Genomic DNA, 21,355 nt, shown 5'->3' with positions numbered 1-21,355 from the left:
CATCTGTATCTCAAGACCTTGCTGCCTATTTAGGTGTAAGGGCCTATGAAAGGCCCCTAAGATTTGAAAAAAAATTAAGTGAAACTTATACAAGCAGAATTTATAGTGCTATTTTATGCAGATTATTACCACAGTATCTTCACTAACCTTATCAAATATTTTCTTTAACTTCTTCTAGATGGTATTTTGGTAAGATGGGCAGGAAAGATGCAGAGAGATTACTTTTAAATCCTGGGAACCAACGTGGTATTTTCTTAGTACGAGAGAGTGAAACCACTAAAGGTATTTTTTTTAAGCTTACTTCCTCTCTATAGCAAAAGAGTTAATTGTTTCATATGTGTACACTTTTTTTTTTCTTTTTTTTTTTTTTTGGTAAGAAACAACATTTTAACTGTTTTTTCTAGGTGCTTATTCCCTTTCTATACGTGACTGGGATGAGGTCAGAGGCGATAATGTGAAACACTACAAAATCAGAAAACTTGACAGTGGTGGATACTATATCACAACCAGAGCACAATTTGAGTCTCTACAGAAGTTGGTTAAACACTATACAGGTAGGCTCAAGTCCCTACAGTCCAATACTAGTTTAATGGTTTTTACAAGAAAAGAAATTTGAATAAATGATACGTGGGTATGTTTACATTGCAATGGGCTCACTCAGGCTTGAGCCCAAACTCCCCTTTTGTCTACACACTCATCTCTCAGGCTCGGACCTAGGAATCAAGCAGGGACCAAAGGTTAGCCCTATTACTTTGCAATGTAGACACAGCGCGCGCGTGCACACACACACATCACCTCGGGACCCTGGGAGTCTGACAAAAGTATCCCATGGAACAACTTCCATTGTCCTTTCTATCCCAAAAATCTCCTGTTGACTCCAGGGAAATGGAGGCAACCCCCCTTGGTGTAGTGCAGCAGCTCCATGAGTCAGCGTTTAACCTGTCTGTTGTCTTCTGAACACTGAGCTGCAGACATACCATCAGAGAGCCTTCTGTGTTCGCAGTGGAGACAGATCAGAACAAGTCTTTTGCAAAGTGCACTGCTTCATGGTCATGGGTGTACAGCCAGATTTTGGTGCATCTCTAGAGCGAGGCGAGCAAAAGAGTGGATTTTAGTAAGGGTACCAGGAATGACTACAGATACCAGCAAATAACAAAGAAGCTGGCAGCATTGCAAATTAACCAGAGCGGGTTAAGTGGCTCAAGACTGAGTACATGAAAACAGGAACCAGAACTGTACCTTGGACAACTTGCCAACATCATGCCTGTTTTATATGGAGTTTGACTGGATGCTGGGCACTGCACTGAACATGGAGCCAACAGTAGCGCATCATGATGTAGTCAGCCAGAATGGCGCCCTTCTAGCCCCAGAATCCAACATTAGGACTGATAGGAGCCAGCAGCAGGTGCCGAGTGAGGACAGTGAAGTGACTCTTACTGAAACTGTCCCTGAGGAGGTTTTGCAGTAGGAGAAGCAGCAGCACATCCTGGGGCCATACTCAAAGGAGCAGTTTGATTTCTTCTCCCCACCCCCCCTCCGTGTCCCCCCGCCGAGGCACAGCCCGCTGCGGAGCCTGCAGCCGACACGGAAGGGACAGAAGCTGCCCCTGGGCCTGGTAAGTTTCTGGCTCCATTTTAATGTTGTATTACTATAGGGATAGGAGGGATTTCCATCCTATGAACCAGTGCAATAGTTATTAAAGGACCCAGCTAGTTGTGTATATCCGCTAATGGCAGATTTTATGTCACCAGTGGCTTGGCTGCACCCTTTCCTACCTTCCACTATGTGGAGTTCAAAATGGCATGCAAACAATAAAAACATCTTGAAAGTGAATTTTTACTAGGGCATTTCTATTTCTTAAAAGTAACCTTACATTGCCAGGCCTATAAGTATGTGGCTCTGTAACCGCTCAACAGTGTAACGAGTCGCCTGAAAACAGTGATCTGGAGGGGTGGATGGGGCCGGGGTGAAAGGGAGTGAATGTGTTCCATTTACAAATCTAGTCCATTTCAATTAAAGGTAGTCCATGCAGTCCATAGGTGAAAAAATTCATTTGCTCCAAATTCAAGTGGGGTTTGAAATTTTGTCCAGAAATGGGGGTGGGGGGAGAGACAAGGAGACTGGCTGTGGAGTTCTGTGTATTTCCATACAGGCTAAGCCATATGAAAGCTAATACATCATCCTGTTGAGTCCCCTTTATGAATTCTGACCCAATCCCAGATGCTGATAGCTGCAAACTTTTCCTGAAGCGGGAACTCCAGATAGGCAGTCGCATTTTGGGGAAGGGCATATTTTCCACGGCCACCCTAGTAGCTGACCAGTCCACTTCATTCATAGATGAGCTGTTCAGTCACCACACATTTGAATACTTAGGTGCATACACTGCAGGTGTCCCAACAGTACCTTGAAATAAAATCTCCTTTGCCAATTGGGCACCACAGCAACTGTTATCTTCCAAAATGTGGAAGTCCTGAAATAATAGAAAAAGCTTTTGTAGCATGGCTGTTGATGGCACCTCCCCCCCAACCCAAGTAGTTCTGCAATTTTTAGAAAACAAAAACAGCTTTGAATTTTTAACTTATCATTGCCTCTGCACTTCTTTAGCTGAGATTAACCAGGCAGTGTCCAGGGAACTTCTGTGGTCTGAAGCATTCCTCTTACAATATATTAAAGTTCAGTTTGGAAAAGTAAAGTTTTGTCCTTTGAATTTCCACAATTTCTATGCTCCTGCAGTGAGCTATTGAGACAATAGCCCTCTGTGTCTTGTCCTATTCCAGGCCCCTTGACCTCTACTGGCTCTGGTACCTCCACAGCTCACCCACACTGCAGCAGACGCCCGGGTCAGTGTCGTCATGGACCATTCCAAGAGGAAGCATTTCCGTGATGAATTTGTTGTTGAAGTTCTGGACAGGGCCAACAAGCAGGTCCAGTACTATAAACAGAGAGGAACTTATGGCTAGAGGAGAGACACGGTGAGAGGAAATGGCTGGCTGTATAGCTTGAGGGCAGGGTTTCAGTGAGAGAACAGGCGCTTGCCTCGCAGTTCCTGGAACAGGAATGGCAGATAAGGATGGAGGACAGACCTCAGCAGAAATAATTGTTTGAGCAGCTGATATCACGAGTAGTGGCTCCTGCTGCATCACCAACGCCACAGCCTCAGTCCCCCTGTGATGCAGTCCAGAAACAGCTTGGAAAACTCCATGGCTGGGTGCCCCATGCAGTTGCGCCCCATGAACAGTGGCTAGGCAGGGTTATTTTACCCCATGCAGTCCTCCATATTGGACCCCCTCCCATATGGATGCCTCCACCCCTACTGCCAAGTGCACGACAAACAAGGAAAGGAGAATGGGGGGGCAGGGAACATGCAACAGTAAGGGGCTTCTGTCTTGTAGATGGTTTCACTCTTTGCACTTGTTCATGCACTCTGTGTTTTGCTTTTTCTTAAAGGTTCTGTTATTGATGTTTGGCTTGGTAATGGCAGTTGGCTGCCTGGCAATGGGCAAATGTTGTACTTTTCTAATACATGTTTATAAATAAAGCTTTTATTTAATCAAGAAAGTGTGTTGCTATCACTGCATCACATCATACAATGTGTATTTAAAATAATAAAGTTAAACACATGATCGGAGCAAACACCATTCCTCAATATGATTATCTACATAAATCTATATTTCAACCACTTCCTTGCATCAGTCCATACTGTGAATCAGTCCCTGGCCCCCATTTCATAAATGGTCACGTCATTCATAAATACACTGCATGGCAATCAAACCCCCACCACTCCCCAAGCACTGAAATCCCTCAGAATCAATGACCCGCATCCCCACCCATCCACAAGCACATTCAGAAAGGTACTGTTCCCCCTCTTCCATTGTGTCATGTAAGTTCATAATGTGAGAGCACAAACCATCCCCAAATTCTGTAGCCTGGGTGCATCAAGCTCCAGCTGTGGTAGGTGCACTTTCTGGCTGAGTGCCAATTCAGTGGCCTCTTACTGTCATAGTCCATTTAGGGGAAAATGGCTCACCTCTGGTTTCACAAAGATTGTGAAGAGCACATCACAATAATTTGGAGAATACTGATGACCCTGACATCCAAATGGGTCTGTAGACAGACATCTCCACAGGATTTTCAAATGAACATTCCACAACTGTTGTACACCTGCTGACCGTCTTTTGCCAGCGCCTCTGAAATCAGAGTATGGTTTCATAAGTCAAGGCAAAAGGGGTGGGGGGCATGGCAGGATTCCCCAGAATAATGGTAGGGACAATAAGTCAATTTATGATCATGTCATTTGATGGGAAGAGTGTCCCAGCCTGTCCATAAATACAGACTCTTGATGGGCGAAAAACCCTGGCATCATGATCTTCCCAATGCAACTCTTGTTGACATTCCATAAATCATCTTCTGTGGTCCATGAGGGCATGCATAACAAAGGAGTAGAACCCTTTGCGGTTTATGTACTCCTGTTTTTTGAGGAGGGCAAACTATAAGTCCCTTCAGTGGTTCTGGTGCACTTTGGAAACCCCATTCTCTCAAAGTCAGCAATTACCTCAGGATTATCTTTTATGCCCACATGGGGTAAACCAAACGTCTGAATGCCTCAGAAACTTCCACTACCACTTCAACCACAATCGACTTTCCGACACCAAACTGGTTGGCAACAGACCTGTCTTTACGCTGGAGGGTCAGGACAAGCTCCTTATGAACTCCAGAAATGTAGCCTTCTTCATGAGAAAGTTTGGGACCCACAGCTGGTCATCCGAGGTCTGCATAATGATGTGATCCCACCTGTCTGTACTTATGGCTCTGCACAAGAAGTGTCGGTTTGTATAGGGGGCATCAGTGGCTATACCGAGTGTACTGAGCAGCATCAGCCAGCGCAAGTCCACAATGCCTGGGTAGACCTCCACCCGCTCTATCCTAAGCCCTGTCAGGTGCCTTTGGTGGTTCCGAAAACACCCAAAATGTCCACCAGAGCCTCATGGATGCTCTACCTGTTTCCTGACACAGGAGTGAAAGTGCAAGCCAGAGAAGTTCTTCAAAAGGTGCCACCTCCATGTTGCTGGCTTTGGTAGCTGGGAGTGCATAGACAGTCTTCTCAGTAGCCTGTGGTGTTGGGCTGTTCAAACTTCCTGGAACGTGCAGGGTGGGCAATAAAGTTTTCCCACAGTGCTAGAGCAGCCACGTTTTGTGAGGGTGCTAGGGACTCTGGGGTATGGCCAGTTTGATTTGGGTTTGCACGCTGCAGCGAAGAGTCTTAACGGATTAATGACAGGTTTCACAGTAGCAGCCGTGTTAGTGTACATTCACAAAAAGGAAAGGAGGACTTGTGACACCTTGGAGACTAACAAATTTATTTGAGCATAAGCTTTTGTGAGCTACAGCTCACTTCATCGGATGAGCCGTAGCTCATGATAGCTTATGCTCAAATAAATTGGTTAGTCTCTAAGGTGCCACAAGTCCTCCTTTTCTTTTAACGGATTAAGAATCAGTGTGGATGCTGAAGCCCAGAGTTCTCTAACATGGCTCAGCTGATTCAAGTCCCACCAACCCTGGGCGTAAAATTGCAATGTAGACATACCCTATGTGGCTGGTGATATTTTTGGAAAGTGTGTTTATTTTTTGTTGTTGTTGTTGTTGTTATTAATAAAGCTCTTTTTAGCAATGGCAAAAAAAAATGCAACAGATAACTTTGTTAGACATTCTTTGTATTTTATTTTCTTTTATCATAGTCTTTCGCATATTATTTAACTTAAATGATTTCATTTTCCAATTATCCAGAGCATGCTGATGGCCTGTGTCATAAACTAACAACTGTGTGTCCAACTGTGAAACCCCAGACCCAGGGACTATCAAAAGATGCCTGGGAAATTCCTAGAGAGTCTTTGCGGCTAGAAGTTAAGCTGGGCCAAGGATGCTTTGGGGAAGTATGGATGGGTAAGAGTATGATATTTGCACCTATCCTGTTGCAATTATTTATTTTTACCTAAAATATCATAGTCTGGAAAGATAATCTGATGAAGAATTGAAGGCAAAATTACTAATAGCAGTGATATGTGTCAAGGAAAGTGTTTTCAATGCAAAATTTCCTGTAATTTTTGGATATGAATTCACACCATGAATTATGAGCTTTAGCCAGTAGCAAGGACTCTGGGATTAGCAGGTATGAAGCAGTCCAGCCACCATAAAGGAAGAGTGAGGAGGTAATGGCAATCACGGGTATGCTAGGAGGAGAAAAGGTGGCAACAAGAAGTAATAAATGGAGGAGACGACCCCAACAAGCACGAGGGGAATCAGAATAAAGCTCATTTGAAAACTGAGCTTTAATAATTCCATCTCAGTTGTTCACATGACTACACAAAGAATTTTGTTTTGTAATTTACTAGATCTCCATAATTAAATTATGCCCTCATTACATGTATTTGGTACTTCTGTATATTTATATATAGTAAAATTCAAAGATAATTTTCAGTATAGTTCTTACTGCTTTATCCCCTTTAAAAAAAAAATTGAAACAAAGAATAAAAGCAGTTTCAATTGAAAACCTCTTAGAAGCGTAGCTGAGGCAGTAAAATGTACTTTTTTCTTTAGGAACGTGGAATGGAACCACAAAAGTAGCAATCAAAACACTAAAACCTGGTACAATGATGCCAGAAGCTTTCCTGCAGGAGGCTCAGATCATGAAGAAATTACGACATGATAAACTTGTTCCACTATATGCTGTTGTTTCTGAGGAGCCAATCTTCATAGTCACTGAATTTATGACAAAAGGTATGTGATATTAACTAGAAGGCACTAAGTTTAAAAGTTAATAAAAGTCCCAGTAACCCAAAAAGGTATATTTTGATTCCTGTTGAAAACTGATATGTGTAAACCTAGCCCAGCATGTGAATTTGTGATTAGATTTTAACATATGATACGTTCTGAAATCATCTTTGTTGGATCTGATTTTTTTTCTTAATTTTGTGCTATCGTGATTTGTTCAAATCTGCTATAACCTGTTTCTTTACTGAACTAAACCAGATGAGTTTTACAAAAGATCCAGATTTTTAGTTGCTAGGAACTACGTGGCAGAGATGCCTGTTAGTGGCAGAAGTCTTTGTAATTATCCCATTGAATCAATAAAACTTTTTGAAATTAAAAGAAGCACTGTTGAGGCTAGTAGGTCAAAAGTTTGATCTACTTGCAATAGTTCTGCAAACTAAACAGTAAACTAAAATTGTTTGCTGTGCTCTTTCCTCATCTTTTTTTCCCCAAGCTACCCTTCGCCCCAAAAAGAGAGAAGTTTAAGGGTTCAGGATGTGTGCAATAGGCTTTAAATGTTTACTTCCAGTATTAAACAATCTTTAAAAAGAACAGGTCCCAAATCAAGTACTTTAATTTTTGAAGAATTTGTTCTCTTGTGCTTATCTTGGAGAGAGTTGTGGCAATGTTAGGAGGATAGAAATCAGATTGAAGTCAGAAACTGAAATTATAAAATTTACAAATTATATCAAAGCGCACATAGCATATGAAATATTTTTAAAGTTTTGGATCAGGCCAGATAGGGTGGAGAGGAACTGAAGATTTCAAACTTTAAAAGTAAAAACAAAATGGAAATGAATGAAATGAAGCAGTCTCTCTGATGGCAGATCTTAAAACAGCCTTGTGAAATCAGGTTTCACTGTTTAGAATAAGCCATTTATGTATTTATTTACTTACTTGAAATGGGATGGTACAAAGCAAAAATTAAAACTTGAATTGGAACATTGCCAAAACAAAGTAGGCTTACAAAAGTATTTCAAAAATCAACTGTGCAGTTTTCGATATTACAAATGTAAAACTCTACTTTCCATTTTAATCTCAGACAAATTGTTCATTATTTTTCTGAAAATGTAAAAAGCCAGTGGAGGAGGGAGGGAATCAATTTTATACTAGTGCATAAACTGTTTTGTTAATATTTACCCCCAGTAGCACAAAGCCATTGAAACAAGAAGGTTGTGGCATTTTAATCAAATCAGGTTGTTGGGGTTGGGTTTTGGTGTGTTTTGTTTGGGTTTTTTGTAATTATTTTTCATTATTTGCACTGCTTTTCCCACCCCACCCCAAGAGAATTGCCGGTGCTACCTCTCAGGGTTAATTTAGCTAGCCTCAGAGACCCCAGCATTAAAACAGCCTTCTTCAAGGAAAAGAGAGCTGCATGGAAGCACGACAGAGCCCAACAGTGTTGTTCCTGGTCAGGCAGATTACTAGAAGTTGGAGTAAGGTCTTTGCTCCTCCACAATACTCCTTCCCCAAGAAACAGGGTATGGAAATCTCGTGTCTCATTAATTTAGTGCAGAACATCAACCACAGAGATCCTGGTTTGGCCCATCGCTGTTCCTTTAAACAGAAAATTGTAGCAAGCGATTATAAATATATCATATGTATTTAAACTTGTGGCAGTTACAATGATGAGATTGCTCTGAAAAGTCTATGACTTGTTTATTTTTAACATTTTTCATTCCATTTTTGTCTTTACCATTTTGGAAGGTGTGACTTTCTTAAATTACTCCAGTTCCTAGAATTTTAACATATTTTCATACTAAAGAGAACATTTTCTTGAATACCTATAGTATGCTTACAGGTGGGCAAGCTTCTATATCAGAGACCAAGATTTAAGATTGCTGCCTTTTAAGGAGTACAAATTATGGTCAGTTATTAAATCACTGCAACTCCTTTCAAGCAGTACTAATGTTTTAGTGTTCTTTGTATAAATGTGATATGTAGTTGAGGAAAGACTATTAAAATATGTATCTTAGAGGAGGGGAGATGGATTTTGGAATCAAAAAGAAAGTACAACAAACAACATTGCTGCTTTTGATACGTTGAAAGCAAAAACTGCAACTGTGTAACGTTACAATTTCCCTAATATATAATTGAGGTTGAGTGGCAGAATAACTTCCTTAATGTATTTTAGGGAAACTTAATTCACATCCAGAAATTTAAAAAAAAAAAATTTATACTCTAAACACACCTGAATGTATTTAGTTATGCAGTAAATAATTTATTTCTTCTTCACTGTGAAAGAGGCTGCAAACAAAGCATTATACATTATATAAAATGTCTCTGTTTTTGTTAAATGGTGTAGGTAGCTGACAAGGAGCATCAATGATGTAAGGATGCTTCCTGACCTAAGAATTTGTTAGCTTCCAGTTGTCCAGTAGCAGTCCATTTAGCTAGCACAAAGGGTATTTAACATAGTCAATATAGGATGTGTGTGCCCTATTACTTTTACTGTCCTCATTTGAAATATTATTTACGTTTACAAATAGCCATGATATTTCACGTAAGGAGCTATTGCATTTCAGTGGCAGATAGGAAACACTCTATCTTTTTCTAATCCTGGAGCACCTTTGCAGGCACAGGGAGTAGTACAGCATTGCCATTCATTCCTGTCTATGCCTTCTTCCTCCGTTAAGCCTAGCCTGGTCATGTCCCTGTGTATGATGTCATGTCCCTGCCATCTGGTTACTTTTCAGCCTCTAGGTCTGACCTTGGTTGTGTTTATATTATTTTTCTGGCATCCTATCATATGTTTGTTTTCTGCAGTGTCCCCACCATCATAATCTTTTTGATTGTAGCCAATCCCATATTCTGATTTTTACATTCTAGTCTCCTAACTTCTTCATTTGTCTTAAAATCATTCCACTTTATTCCTGCCATCTTTTGAAGATCTCTCATCTCTACTGCTTCCAGCCTTCTAATGTCTGTTTCATTTAATCCAGCTGCTTCCAGACCATAGACAATACTGTTGGTACGCTGGTTGGATAAATTTTCACTTTGGTACCAAATGTAATGTTTCCTGTACATATACATATATGCTTTTAAATTAAGTTGATGAAAGCAAAGGGTACTATGTAACTAAAAATGACGGTGCTCGAGTTTGCAGGTGCTAAATATTTAATAGTGCATTTATGGTCAGTTGTATTAATGAAGCACTGATGATAGTGATATAGTCATTGAAAGAATTAATGTCGTAATTTTAATCCCTTTATATATGCCAGCACATTTCACTTTTATACTGTTGAATATATAGCTCTGATAGAGACATCTATATAGTTAAGGTTGCCTGATGGCTTTCCATTATTCTACCCTATTTTCAGTTCCTCATTAGTTTGGCAAACTTCAACAATTCCAGCAGAAATTTTCCATCCAGAGTGTCTATCTCTGGCTGGGGAAAAATATATATTACGTTTCAGCAAAATGGTTTTGTTGTTTCCTTGAATGAGGTTATAGGAAAATGTTATTTTTGCCCATGTTAATTACAACCATTTTGTTGAAAAGCTGTCCTGTATCCATGATTTAGAGTCAGGGACCTGAAGTTTGGCAAAGGTGTCAAGCTCGTGTCAGCAATGTATCTCTTGCTGTCCCTGTGGGAAAATCCACCCAAATTTAGCCAAATTATACATTTCTGATCTTTTCAGTTTGCACATGCCCAATAACATGTTTGCTATTGACTGGCAGCATTATTCTTCAAAGATTCTGTCTGTACTAAACATGTTCCATCCTGACACAGTTTCTGTGTGCCTACCAGACTGATCTTGCGCCATCCCAGTGCTGCAGGGGCTGAGCAAGCCTTTTCCTGCAGTTGTTTCTCCTTGCTGCTGGTGGCCACTCTGGCACCAGTTACCAGATCTGAGGGCAATGAAACACTTTCTTTGCTCTCAGTGCTCCCCCTGCTGTCTCCCATTTAGCAGGGAGGAAACAGCCTGGTTTGTTCAACGACAGAGGGATGAGAACTGGGAAGAGATGGATGGTCCAGTAGAAAAAATACTGGGATCATGTAATTAAAGACTGTATTATAATGCATGTGCATACGGTCGCTGAGTTAAGTCACGTTTCTAAACTTTAGAGTGCTTGGTTTTGCAATCTTAACATTCTTTTGATGTACGTTTTTTATGAAATACCTCATTTATATTTAAATATTGTGTTCTCAATAAATTACTTGCATAGACTAGCTATATACAGTGGCATACAGGATTCTGCACATGTATTTAAGGTTATATAATGTATTATTTGAGAAATAATACCTAGTTCTTACAAATAAATTTTCATCAGTAGAGCTCAGTGTTTTACAAAGGAGGTCAATATTATGATCCCCATGTTACAGATCGACTATGAAGCACGTGAATAAAGAGCGCTGTTAAGGTGGCATGTGCAAAGTTATCTTGGGCAGTTTCTGGCTTGTAAGTGCTTCCTCATGCAACCATAACGTTCTACTAATGTCAAGTTTCAGAATAGCAGCCATGTTAGTCTGTATCCACAAAAAGAAAAGGAGGACTTGTGGTACCTTAGAGACTAACCAATTTATTTGAGCATGAGCTTTCGTGAGCTACATCAATGCATCCGATAAAGTGAGCTGTAGCTCACGAAAGCTTATGCTCAAATAAATTTGTTAGTCTCTAAGGTGCCACAAGTCCTCCTTTTCTTTTTGCTATTAATGACAAGATTTTGTATATATTAATTAAAGTTTAGGCTAAACCTTTTAAGGATTCCCATGAGCATCCAAGACATTGTACCAGTAGGTAACATAGCAGCATTTTATTCCTAATGTCTGCTTTCTTCATATTGACCTTGTGAGCACTTGTTTCTGGAGTGTGGTGAAGTAACCAAGATATGGAAGGAGGAGAGACATTCTTATGACCAATTCTTGTATTTTAAACAGAGGAGCATGCAGAATTGGATGAAACTTGCTGTTAGTAATTTTCCCATGTGTGCAGTTAAAGGAACACTATTAGATTGTGCAAACCCAGTATTACATTTTGGAGAAGGAAATATTTAGGGGGAGATTTTCAAAGGCACTGGGACTTTGAAAGTCAATGGGAGTTGAGTACCTAAATCCCATCTGTGTCTTTGAAAAACTCTCTCTTAGAGGCTTTCAGCTAGACTGAATGATTGCGTCTGTGTTTTCCTAATTTATGTTTATCTTCTTTTTACAGGTAGCTTACTAGACTTCCTTAAAGAAGGAGAAGGGAAATGCTTAAAACTTCCACAGTTAGTTGACATGGCTGCTCAGGTACTTTGTATAAGTCAACAAATGAGTGTTTTCCACATAGAAAACATGTTAAAAAATGTGAAACAGATATACCAACTGAATGTTCTATATGCTTGTACTCTTTACAACAAAGGTACGCAAACTACAGCCCGCGGGCCACATTCGGCCCGTGGAACCCTCCTGCCCGACCCTTGAGCTCCTGGCCTGGGAGGCTAGCCCCCGGCCCCTCCCCTGCAGCCTCAGCTCACTGCAGTGCCGGCGCAATGCTCTGGGCGGCGGGGTTGTGAGCTCCCAGGGCAGCGCAGCTGCAGAGCCCTGCCTGACCCAGTGCTCTGTGCTGCGCAGTGTCGTGGCTGGCTCCAGCCAGGCAGCACGGCTGTAGCGCTGCCAGCCACTGATGCTCAAGGCAGCACGGTAAGGGGTAAGGGGGGGGTGGATAGAGGGCAGGGAAGATCGAGGGGGTTGTCAGGGAGCAGGGTTGTAGATAGGAGTCGGGGTGGTCAGGGGGCAGAGAACGGGGGTTGAATGGGGTCCCAGGAGGGGCAGTCAGGAAGGAGATGGGGGGTTGTATGGGGAAGTCAGGGGCAGGGGTTCCAGGGGCGGTCAGGGGACAGGGAGAAGGGGTGGTTGGATGGGGTGGGGTCCGGGGGGGGGCAGTCAGGAATGAGGAGGGATTGGAAAGGGCGGCGGGGGAACAATCAGGGGACAGGGAGGGAGGGATGGATGGGGCAGGGGTCCTGGGGGTGGGCATCAGGGGACAGGGAACAGGGGGGGTTGGATGGGGCAGTGGTCCTGGGGGGGGGCAGTCAGGTTGGGGGATCTGGGAGGGGGGGCAGGGGGTGGTGGATGGGGCAGGAGTCCTGGGGGGGGCCATTAGGGGGTGAGAAGCAAGGGGGGTTGGATAGGGGTCGGAGCCCGGGCCACACCTGGCTGTTTGGGGAGGCACAGCCTCCCCTAACCAGCACTCCATGCGATTTTGGAAACCCGATGTAGCTCTGAGGCCAAAAACTTTGCCCGCCCCTGCTGTACAGCTTCTGTTGAAGTTTTATAATTTGCTACAAGAAATATCTCTTTATTAGATGTCCTGGAGTAAAATACACTTTATTAATGATCAGCAAGCTATAATGGCCAGCTGTGATGACGTATTTTATGCAGATATATAGCAGAACTGGCACCAAAAAGACTGGCTTGTTACATGTTCGTTTTTGGAGAAATGAGTCTGGTCACCAAATATAGCTTTTAAATAAAACCTTTCTTTTTCAGATTGCTGATGGCATGGCGTACATTGAAAGAATGAACTACATCCACAGAGACCTTCGGGCAGCTAATATTCTTGTAGGAGACAATCTTGTGTGTAAAATTGCAGATTTCGGTTTAGCAAGGTTAATAGAAGACAATGAGTACACTGCCAGACAAGGTAAGACAGATTTATTTACTGTATAAATAAATCTATGTACAAGTTTATGCATATATATATATATATATATAAAAAATAATCATACCCTTGAAGGCATATATGTTTGGTCCCAACTTCCACTACTTTAATTGCTGCAGCTTTCACTAACTAACAAGTAAACTTTGAAAATTATTTGGTGATAATGGCTTAAGTTATCAAAAATTACTAGTGATTTTGGGTTCCCATCCTCTGAGGCACATTGTATAGGCCTGAATTTCAGTGGGAGAGTGCTCAGCACTTGCTGAAAATAAGTTACTCAAGCCGGGCACCAAAATCACAAGTCACTTTTGAAAATCTTAATTGCTGTAATGTTTTCCAGTCTGAAAAATCCCTTTATACTAAATGATATTAAGCCATCCAACTAATTGAACTAGCAAAGCAAAATTTAAATTCTTGGTAGTCCAATATTTATTTCAAATTATATACAGTAAAAGTTTGTGGTTTTTTTAAACCGGCATGTTGGAGGAATGCGGAGCGCTGATAGGTGAAAAATGCTGTTTGACTAAGAGGGAGGGAGTTTGGATGCAGAAGGTGGTACGGGGCTGGGGATTGGAGCGCAGGACGGGGGCGGGCTCTGGGAGGGAGTTTGGGTGCTGGAGGAGGGTCAGGGTAGGGGCTTGGGGTGAAGGAGGGGGTGTAGGGTCCCGGATCCGGAGGGTGTTCACCTCGGCAGCTCCCCCGCAAGTGGCGATGTGTCCCTCTGCTCCTAGGTGGAGGCGTGGCAGGGGCAGCAGCAGTGCACAGAGTCGCCTGCCACGCCTCTGCCTAGGAGCAGCAGAGAAACATCGTTGCTTCCGGGGAGCCACATGGAGCCAGGTAGGGAGTTTGCCGGCCCCATGCCAACCGGACTATAAACCAGACTTTCTAGGAAGATTAGAAATGCCGGTTTATAGAGCTTTCCAGTTGGTAGGGGGCCAGATAACACAGCTTTTACTGTATATACAAAAACACATACATACTTCAGTGTGAGCAAACTGGATCTAGGAAAAAAGTGTCTGTTTTTCTCCACTGTCTTAGGAGCCAAATTTCCAATTAAATGGACAGCTCCTGAGGCAGCATTATATGGTCGGTTTACAATCAAATCTGATGTGTGGTCATTTGGAATTTTGCTGACAGAACTGGTAACAAAGGGTAGAGTGCCATATCCAGGTAAGAAAGCATTAAACAAGGCATTATTAGAAAATATAACACCAGTATGTTATGATGATCATAATGGGATTTATATAGTTTGGTGTTAAGGTAATACTGTGGAAAGTGTAGAAGATCTTTTTATACACACAGAGCATGAAAAAATACCTCCCCCCACCCCACTCTCCTGCTGGTAATAGCTTATCTAAAGTGATCACTCTCCTTACAATGTGTATGATAATCAAGTTGGGCCATTTCCAGCACAAATCTAGGGTATATCAAGAACATCTGAGGGGGGGGAGTGGGTAGGAAAAAACAAGGGGAAATAGGTTACCTTGCATAATGAGTTAGCCACTCCCAGACGTTCTTGTTAAACCCTAGATTTGTGCTGGAAATGGCCCAACTTGATTATCATACACATTGTAAGGAGAGTGATCACTTTAGATAAGCTATTACCAGCAGGACAGTAGGGTGGGGGGAGGTATTTTTTCATGCTCTGTGTGTATAAAAAGATCTTCTACACTTTCCACAGTATGCATCCGATGAAGTGAGCTGTAGCTCACGAAAGCTTATGCTCAAATAAATTGGTTAGTCGCTAAGGTGCCACAAGTATTCCTTTTCTTTTTGCGAATACAGACTAACACGGCTGTTACTCTGAAACCTGTTAAGGTAATGAAACTCAAAAAAGATACTCCTTTTAGTCCTAATTTCTCAAACTGCTCATTTGGATCTTATTCCAGTTTACAGTATAATCTTAAATAAAGCTCTTTGAAATCTTCCTCCTGCTCCTTTCTTTTCTACTTCTCCTATGTCTAAATCAGAGGTAGAATAATGAATACTGGAAATATGAATGGCTTCTATGTCCTCTTTCCAAAAATAAGTCTAACAGAAGAAACTTGTCTTTCTCCTAATAGATTAGACTGTTAGCCATTTTAACATACTCTACTTCCAATATTATTGGAGAAAGCAAAGCTACCCTTTAACAGAATATTAGAGGAGTAAAATGATTTTCCAGGAGGAAAGCAATGGTGTATAGTGCTCCATTATATAAAGTTGCAAAAAGAGAAATGTCAAGCCCTGTTTCTATAACACTACATGCAGCTTGGGCCTTATTAATAAATAAATTGAGAAACTGGGAAATTTTTCTTCCGTCACAGAAAGTTGTCTTGACTCAGGGGCTAAGGATGTTTAATCAGTGTAGTTGATTGATATTCATTACTTTTAAATGTTTGGGTTTGATTTGTGGTTTTGCTCTGTTTGGATTTTTGTTGGTTTTGTGGGGGTTTTGTTTGTTGGTTCTTGTGTTTTTTGCCAGTGCTGTAAAAAGCATAGTACTCGTTACATTACATTGCTACATGCCAAATCCTCTTCCCTGTACATGGGTGAGTGCTATGAGTTTCGAGGGTAAAGTATTTTTACACCATAGGTTAGTGTTCTGTGGCTGCTACTGCCACCTGCTGGAAGAGGAGATCAGCGGACCTGCATAATTGAGGATGCATTGGCCATGCTACGTCCTCAAAATCTTCCCTGCGTGCTGCTATGGATGGGCTCTGCAAAGTATAATATTCTAATATGTGAGGGTATAGAACCTACTAGAGGAGTTCCTGCATCATAACACATTCTGCATCCCTGTGCATCAGAACCACACCAATTTGTAATACTTACCAGGCTATAACCAACCAAAAAGACATGAGTGCAACATTTATTCCTAAAGAATGCATAATATTTTGAGTGTCAGAAGGGTAAGATTTGCAATTAAGAGTCTTCTCTCAGAATGTAGGCAAGTCCAGAACACTCGCTTTTAGCATAATTTTGATACCTCAGGATTTTAATGCTGTTGTGACTCATACCATTAATTTCCAAAAAACTATTTCAGTGATCCAGTACGAATAAACACTATGATGACAAGATGACAAGTCCTAAGCTAAAATATTTTAACCCACACTTGAGTGTCATAATTAGTTCCGCTTCTTTAGGACCAAATCCTTTTATCTGGGCCAAGCCCAAGCAGCAGGATTTAACTCTAGTGGTTTTATAGAGACTGGGAGGTGAAACTTACATGCAGTATATAGTACCCCCAAGCAATGGAACCACTCTGGCAGCTGCTGCTACAGCCTTGAGACTGCAGTAGCAAATACTGCTATTGCACCAACTTGGTGCAGGAAACAGTGGCAGCTAGATCATGGAGGGGAAGATCCCCTAGCCTAGAGTGACCAGATGTCCTGATTTTAAAGGGACAGTCCCTTTTTTGGGGACTTTTTCTTATATAGGCACCTATTACCCCCCACCCCTGTCCTGTTTTTTCACAGTTGCTATCTGGTAACCCTACCCTACCCTAACTCTGTTTTTTTGGTGGACTGCCTCTGCCCTTCCACCAGTCATAATGACAAAGTGCAGGGAGCCCCTAAAAAGTAAGGCTCCACAGCATGCAGGCATCTACTCCCCAGGTCTCTAAAATCTGCCGACCACAGACTCCTATGCAGAACACCATTTGGACAGCTGTGGACCTCCATGGCTGTAGAGAAGAAAGCAAAGTGCATTGCTTAAGCAGTATCACTTAACCATTATGGCTGAGATTTTCAAAGAAGCCTGAGAGTGAGTTAGGCACCCAAAACCATGCTCTTGTAGGCTCTCTTGAAAATCTCAGCAAATACCTCTTTCCTGAACTAGGACTGCTATTTACCTAACAAAGTATATTCTGAAATTCTGAACTGTTTGTGTTTAGGGAAATATTTTGATGATTTTCATAAATGAATCCTTCAAAAGCCAACATTTTCAAAAACAGAAAAATGTGGGAGCTGGGTGGTACTGAGTATTTTTTTAAAAAAAACTTCATTATTCATTAAGGCAGATAAATATAGAGTTAGGAGCCTAACTTTAAGCTCCTGTTTTGGAAAATCCTGCTCTTACTCTTTTTGAAATGTAAAATGTATTTTATAGTTTTTATTCTAATTACAATTATGTAGTTTTTTGCCTTGCAATTTAATTCTTGCATGGTTAAATGTAAAATGCTTTAGAACCCCATAGTATCTTAAATCCCACTGATAAGGTTTAAGAGTACTGAGTACAGGAGAATATTAAACTTGCTTTCTACCTGCTCGCTTCTGAAATTTCAGATTTGGGGCTTCCCTGACTTACAGCAACCTGATGCTGTCTGCAGCCAGAATCTATACAGTATGTGTTGAAAATGGCTGCCTTATGGACAGGTTCCACAGGTTTTAGATCAATAAATGTAAATAATATGAAATATTTTGTTGTGTTGATTTGAGTTTATATATCACTTTTGTTCTGGGCAAGTTATCAACTGAACTTTAGTATACAGAATCTCTTTTAGTATTCTAGTATTCTAGTATTTTAGTATTCAGATCAAGTGGCCAATGAACAGAACTCCAGACAGGAGTAAGGGTCTTTTTGTGGGGATGTCCTTTGCAGGAATTTTCTCCAAGTAAATAGGAAATGTTCTTTAGCAAAAGTATTTGGAGAAGCATGAGGATGGGCCAGTACTAATTATTTGAGAAACATGGGTGTAACTGAATATTTCAGAAAATATCCTTATTTTAAAATTTACAAAATTAATCCAACAGACTGTGTCTATAGTTAAGAGTCCCTTGTGACAGTACAGTTATATTTAACTCTCAGGTGGTCTGATGCCAAAAAAAAGCTGAGGGATTTTTGTAAACTGTTCTTTGTGTAATGTCATTAACACCTAAAATTCTTTATTGTAGGGATGGTGAATCGTGAAGTTCTGGAACAAGTAGAACGTGGGTATAGGATGCCTTGCCCACAGGGCTGTCCAGAGTCTCTCCATGAGTTAATGAAACTGTGCTGGAAGAAGGACCCAGATGAAAGACCAACATTTGAATATATTCAGTCTTTCTTGGAAGACTACTTCACTGCTACAGAACCACAGTACCAGCCTGGAGACAATTTATAAGCCAGCAACCTACATAACATGCACAAATCTGCCAAATGTAAAAGACTTTCAAAGAGTTCCTCGCTTCTTTAAAGGAATCCAAGGAAAGAAAATCTTCACTCTGCATGCATTTAATGGCAAACTGGAATTCCATAATACAGTTGCACAAAACCACTTTTAAACTGTTATACCCTAATTTACCTATGATGTGATTTCGCCCCTTTATCTCTCCCCCCTCTACCCCCCCAAACTGATTTCAGGGTCCAAAAGGAGCTTGCTGAAGTTACTCAGTGGTAAAGTGAGTGTCAGCATGACAATTACTAGCAAGAAAAAACCCTAAAAAAAAAAAAAAATTTAAACAAAGGAACTTTATGGGACCAAATAATTCCATTCCAGGTCTATAAAATTTCCTGTGTTCAGAATTAGATGGACTTTTTCTTAAAGATAATACCACCATATCTGAGATATTGATAGTAATCTTCAGTTTAAGCTTCCTCTTGCATGGACTTAATTAGGATAGACAAGGTTAAAACAGAAATTTAAACAGTGTATGACAAACTTGATTAAATGCTAGACCTCAGTAGTGGAATTGGAGAGCATAATGCACTGTGTTCATATTTGTATTAATGTAACTGGAAAGTAGCGTGAGATTTTTCATTTTTATTTTTTTCTGCATAGTTAAGAATAATGAAGATAACAAGAAAATGAGGTAATATTTTATAACGTTGTGTTGATAAAATATGATAAAGTTTGAACTTGAAACCATACAGTACAATCAGAGGTTAAAATTCTCTAAACTTTTAAGCTCCAATCCTACAATGAGCTCTGTGTGGGAAGACTACCTAAACAAAGCTCATTGCAAGATCAAGACCTTAGCTGGTAAATGGCCACCTTTAAACAGTACACATTAAAACACAGATTTGGTACTGTGGGATGTGGCTAGTATGTATTAACAGTGATGGGTGCCACAAATGTAAAATTACACTAGTTCAGGGATTTGATTGCACTTTTGCTTTTCGTGACTATAAAGACTCTTACACACAGAATTATTTAAGTGAGAATAAATAGGAGAAGAAAATGTGAAGGCTTAAAAATTAGACGGATAAAGTATATTTAATATTGACATAATACAGTGATGACAAACCTTTGCTGGCATTCAGTTCACATTAAATCTATGATATTTTCTTCAACTACTGACATATCTAGCAATAACTTCATGTCCTCTGTTCATCTGGTGACATGAAGTTTAGAATTTTCAAATTAAGCTAACATACTTTAATTATGAAACTAAACGGTTTTTTCTGGTATCATGATGATGATCATATTAGCAGTGTAACACTATCTGACAAATGAATTTCATGCAAGTGGGCAATGTAGTTCTGGTACTAAAAATTGTTTTTCACATGTTTACACTACATTCTTCATACTGAATCTCTCCACTAAATGAAACTTTGTAAGAACAGTGCCATCATTTTGCATTTTCCCTTATCTTCTATACACGCGTGATTATCAAATTTTAAAAGGGCTTTATGTAAAAAACCAAGAACACTATGGAATTGTAATTTTTTCTGAATATTTTAAAATGGGTAACACAATCGTGCAAGTTTATGTATTAATACAGTTACAGTAAAAATGCCTGAAAATGTTGCTGGCATTAATTGGATTTTAATGACTGAATGGAATAATTCCTTGTAATAACATTTGTATAGTAAAGAAATAAAACACTAACTTAATGAGTTCGTTCATTGTAAATGGTTGTGTATTATAGAACTTCTCCAGAAAGAGTTTCTGTATGTATATGAAATTTTTATTTTTAACAGTCCTTCACCTCAAGACATTGATATGGATCTTACCCTAACAAAAATTTCAAAGTTCACATTTACGCTTTTTATGTAATAGTAATAAGTTTAATTATGTAATTATTTTTATAAAGTATGGCACTGTGGAATTCTTTTGCAGAATTGGTTTAAAATAAATGTCTCCCTCATTGCATCTGATTTACTTTAAAAAAGATAAAATTGTTTGGTTTCAAGGTTTCAAAACTACTTCATGTGTTAGCTGCTTTTTGGAGGAAAATTTTTTGAAGCTGCAGAGAACGGAGTTTTGATTTTTTTTTTCTGTTTAAGCTATTTTTAATATACTTTTTCAGACATTTGAATTGTGAAATCTATTGTGAAAGTGAAGATTTTCTAGAGCACTCCAGAACTCCTTAGTAGTGATCATTTAGAACAAATCCTATCTAATCTTACAACTCTTACAAGGAACCGGCATTATGTGAATTCCCATAAGAGAAATTCCAAAATAAACAAAATCCTCTAGTTGGGCATCACCTTACTACAGACAAGCATTTGTTTGCTCTCTTGTACCTTATCTGTTGTCAACAGCTATTACTGATTTCTGTGTAATTGTTCTGGGAAGTCATAAATCCACTCTTGTGATAGACATAACTTGTTGCTAAAGTTAAGAAACATCAGCTGTCACTATGACCACTATCATTCAATGGGCACTTACAGCCAATCCCAAATTCTCAACTGTAGAGGAGGGCCACTGTATATTAAGACTGTACTACTTGTTAAAATGTTTTCTAACCTACATCAAACAATTCTAATATAAAATTACAAAACAAAAGATTCTTTCTACACAAGTTATAAACTGCGAAGTTTACCATATTTTTAGTATTTCCTGTAGTGTAATCAATGTTTATTTTTTATTATTGATTTTAAATGGGAACATTTTATGTAATATTTCTGGTAAAAACTGTACTCAAATAATTGTTCATCAGTTTTGTCATATACATTTGTTGTGGAAGACTTTCAAACTGTTTCTATCATGCAGTGTT

The 21,355-nt window shown here is 40.0% G+C and overlaps 1 protein-coding gene across 1 annotated transcript in view; it reads left to right on the top strand.

Annotated features, from left to right (window-relative positions):
• Positions 1-21,355, top strand: part of YES1 (YES proto-oncogene 1, Src family tyrosine kinase) — a 69,233-nt gene extending 47,878 nt beyond the window's left edge. The window contains exons 5-12 of the mRNA XM_077810395.1: positions 179-282; positions 405-554; positions 5,785-5,940; positions 6,595-6,774; positions 11,964-12,040; positions 13,283-13,436; positions 14,493-14,624; positions 18,329-21,355. Of these exons, the coding sequence (XP_077666521.1) occupies positions 179-282; positions 405-554; positions 5,785-5,940; positions 6,595-6,774; positions 11,964-12,040; positions 13,283-13,436; positions 14,493-14,624; positions 18,329-18,537 (1,162 nt within the window). The 3' untranslated portion in view covers positions 18,538-21,355. The remainder of the gene's footprint in view (positions 1-178; positions 283-404; positions 555-5,784; positions 5,941-6,594; positions 6,775-11,963; positions 12,041-13,282; positions 13,437-14,492; positions 14,625-18,328) is intronic.

This window comes from Eretmochelys imbricata, chromosome 2, assembly GCF_965152235.1.
Source record: "Eretmochelys imbricata isolate rEreImb1 chromosome 2, rEreImb1.hap1, whole genome shotgun sequence".
NCBI classification, from domain to species: Eukaryota; Metazoa; Chordata; order Testudines; family Cheloniidae; genus Eretmochelys; species Eretmochelys imbricata.
Note: the sequence above shows the minus strand (reverse complement) of the source record. Positions and strands in the feature narration are given on the sequence as shown.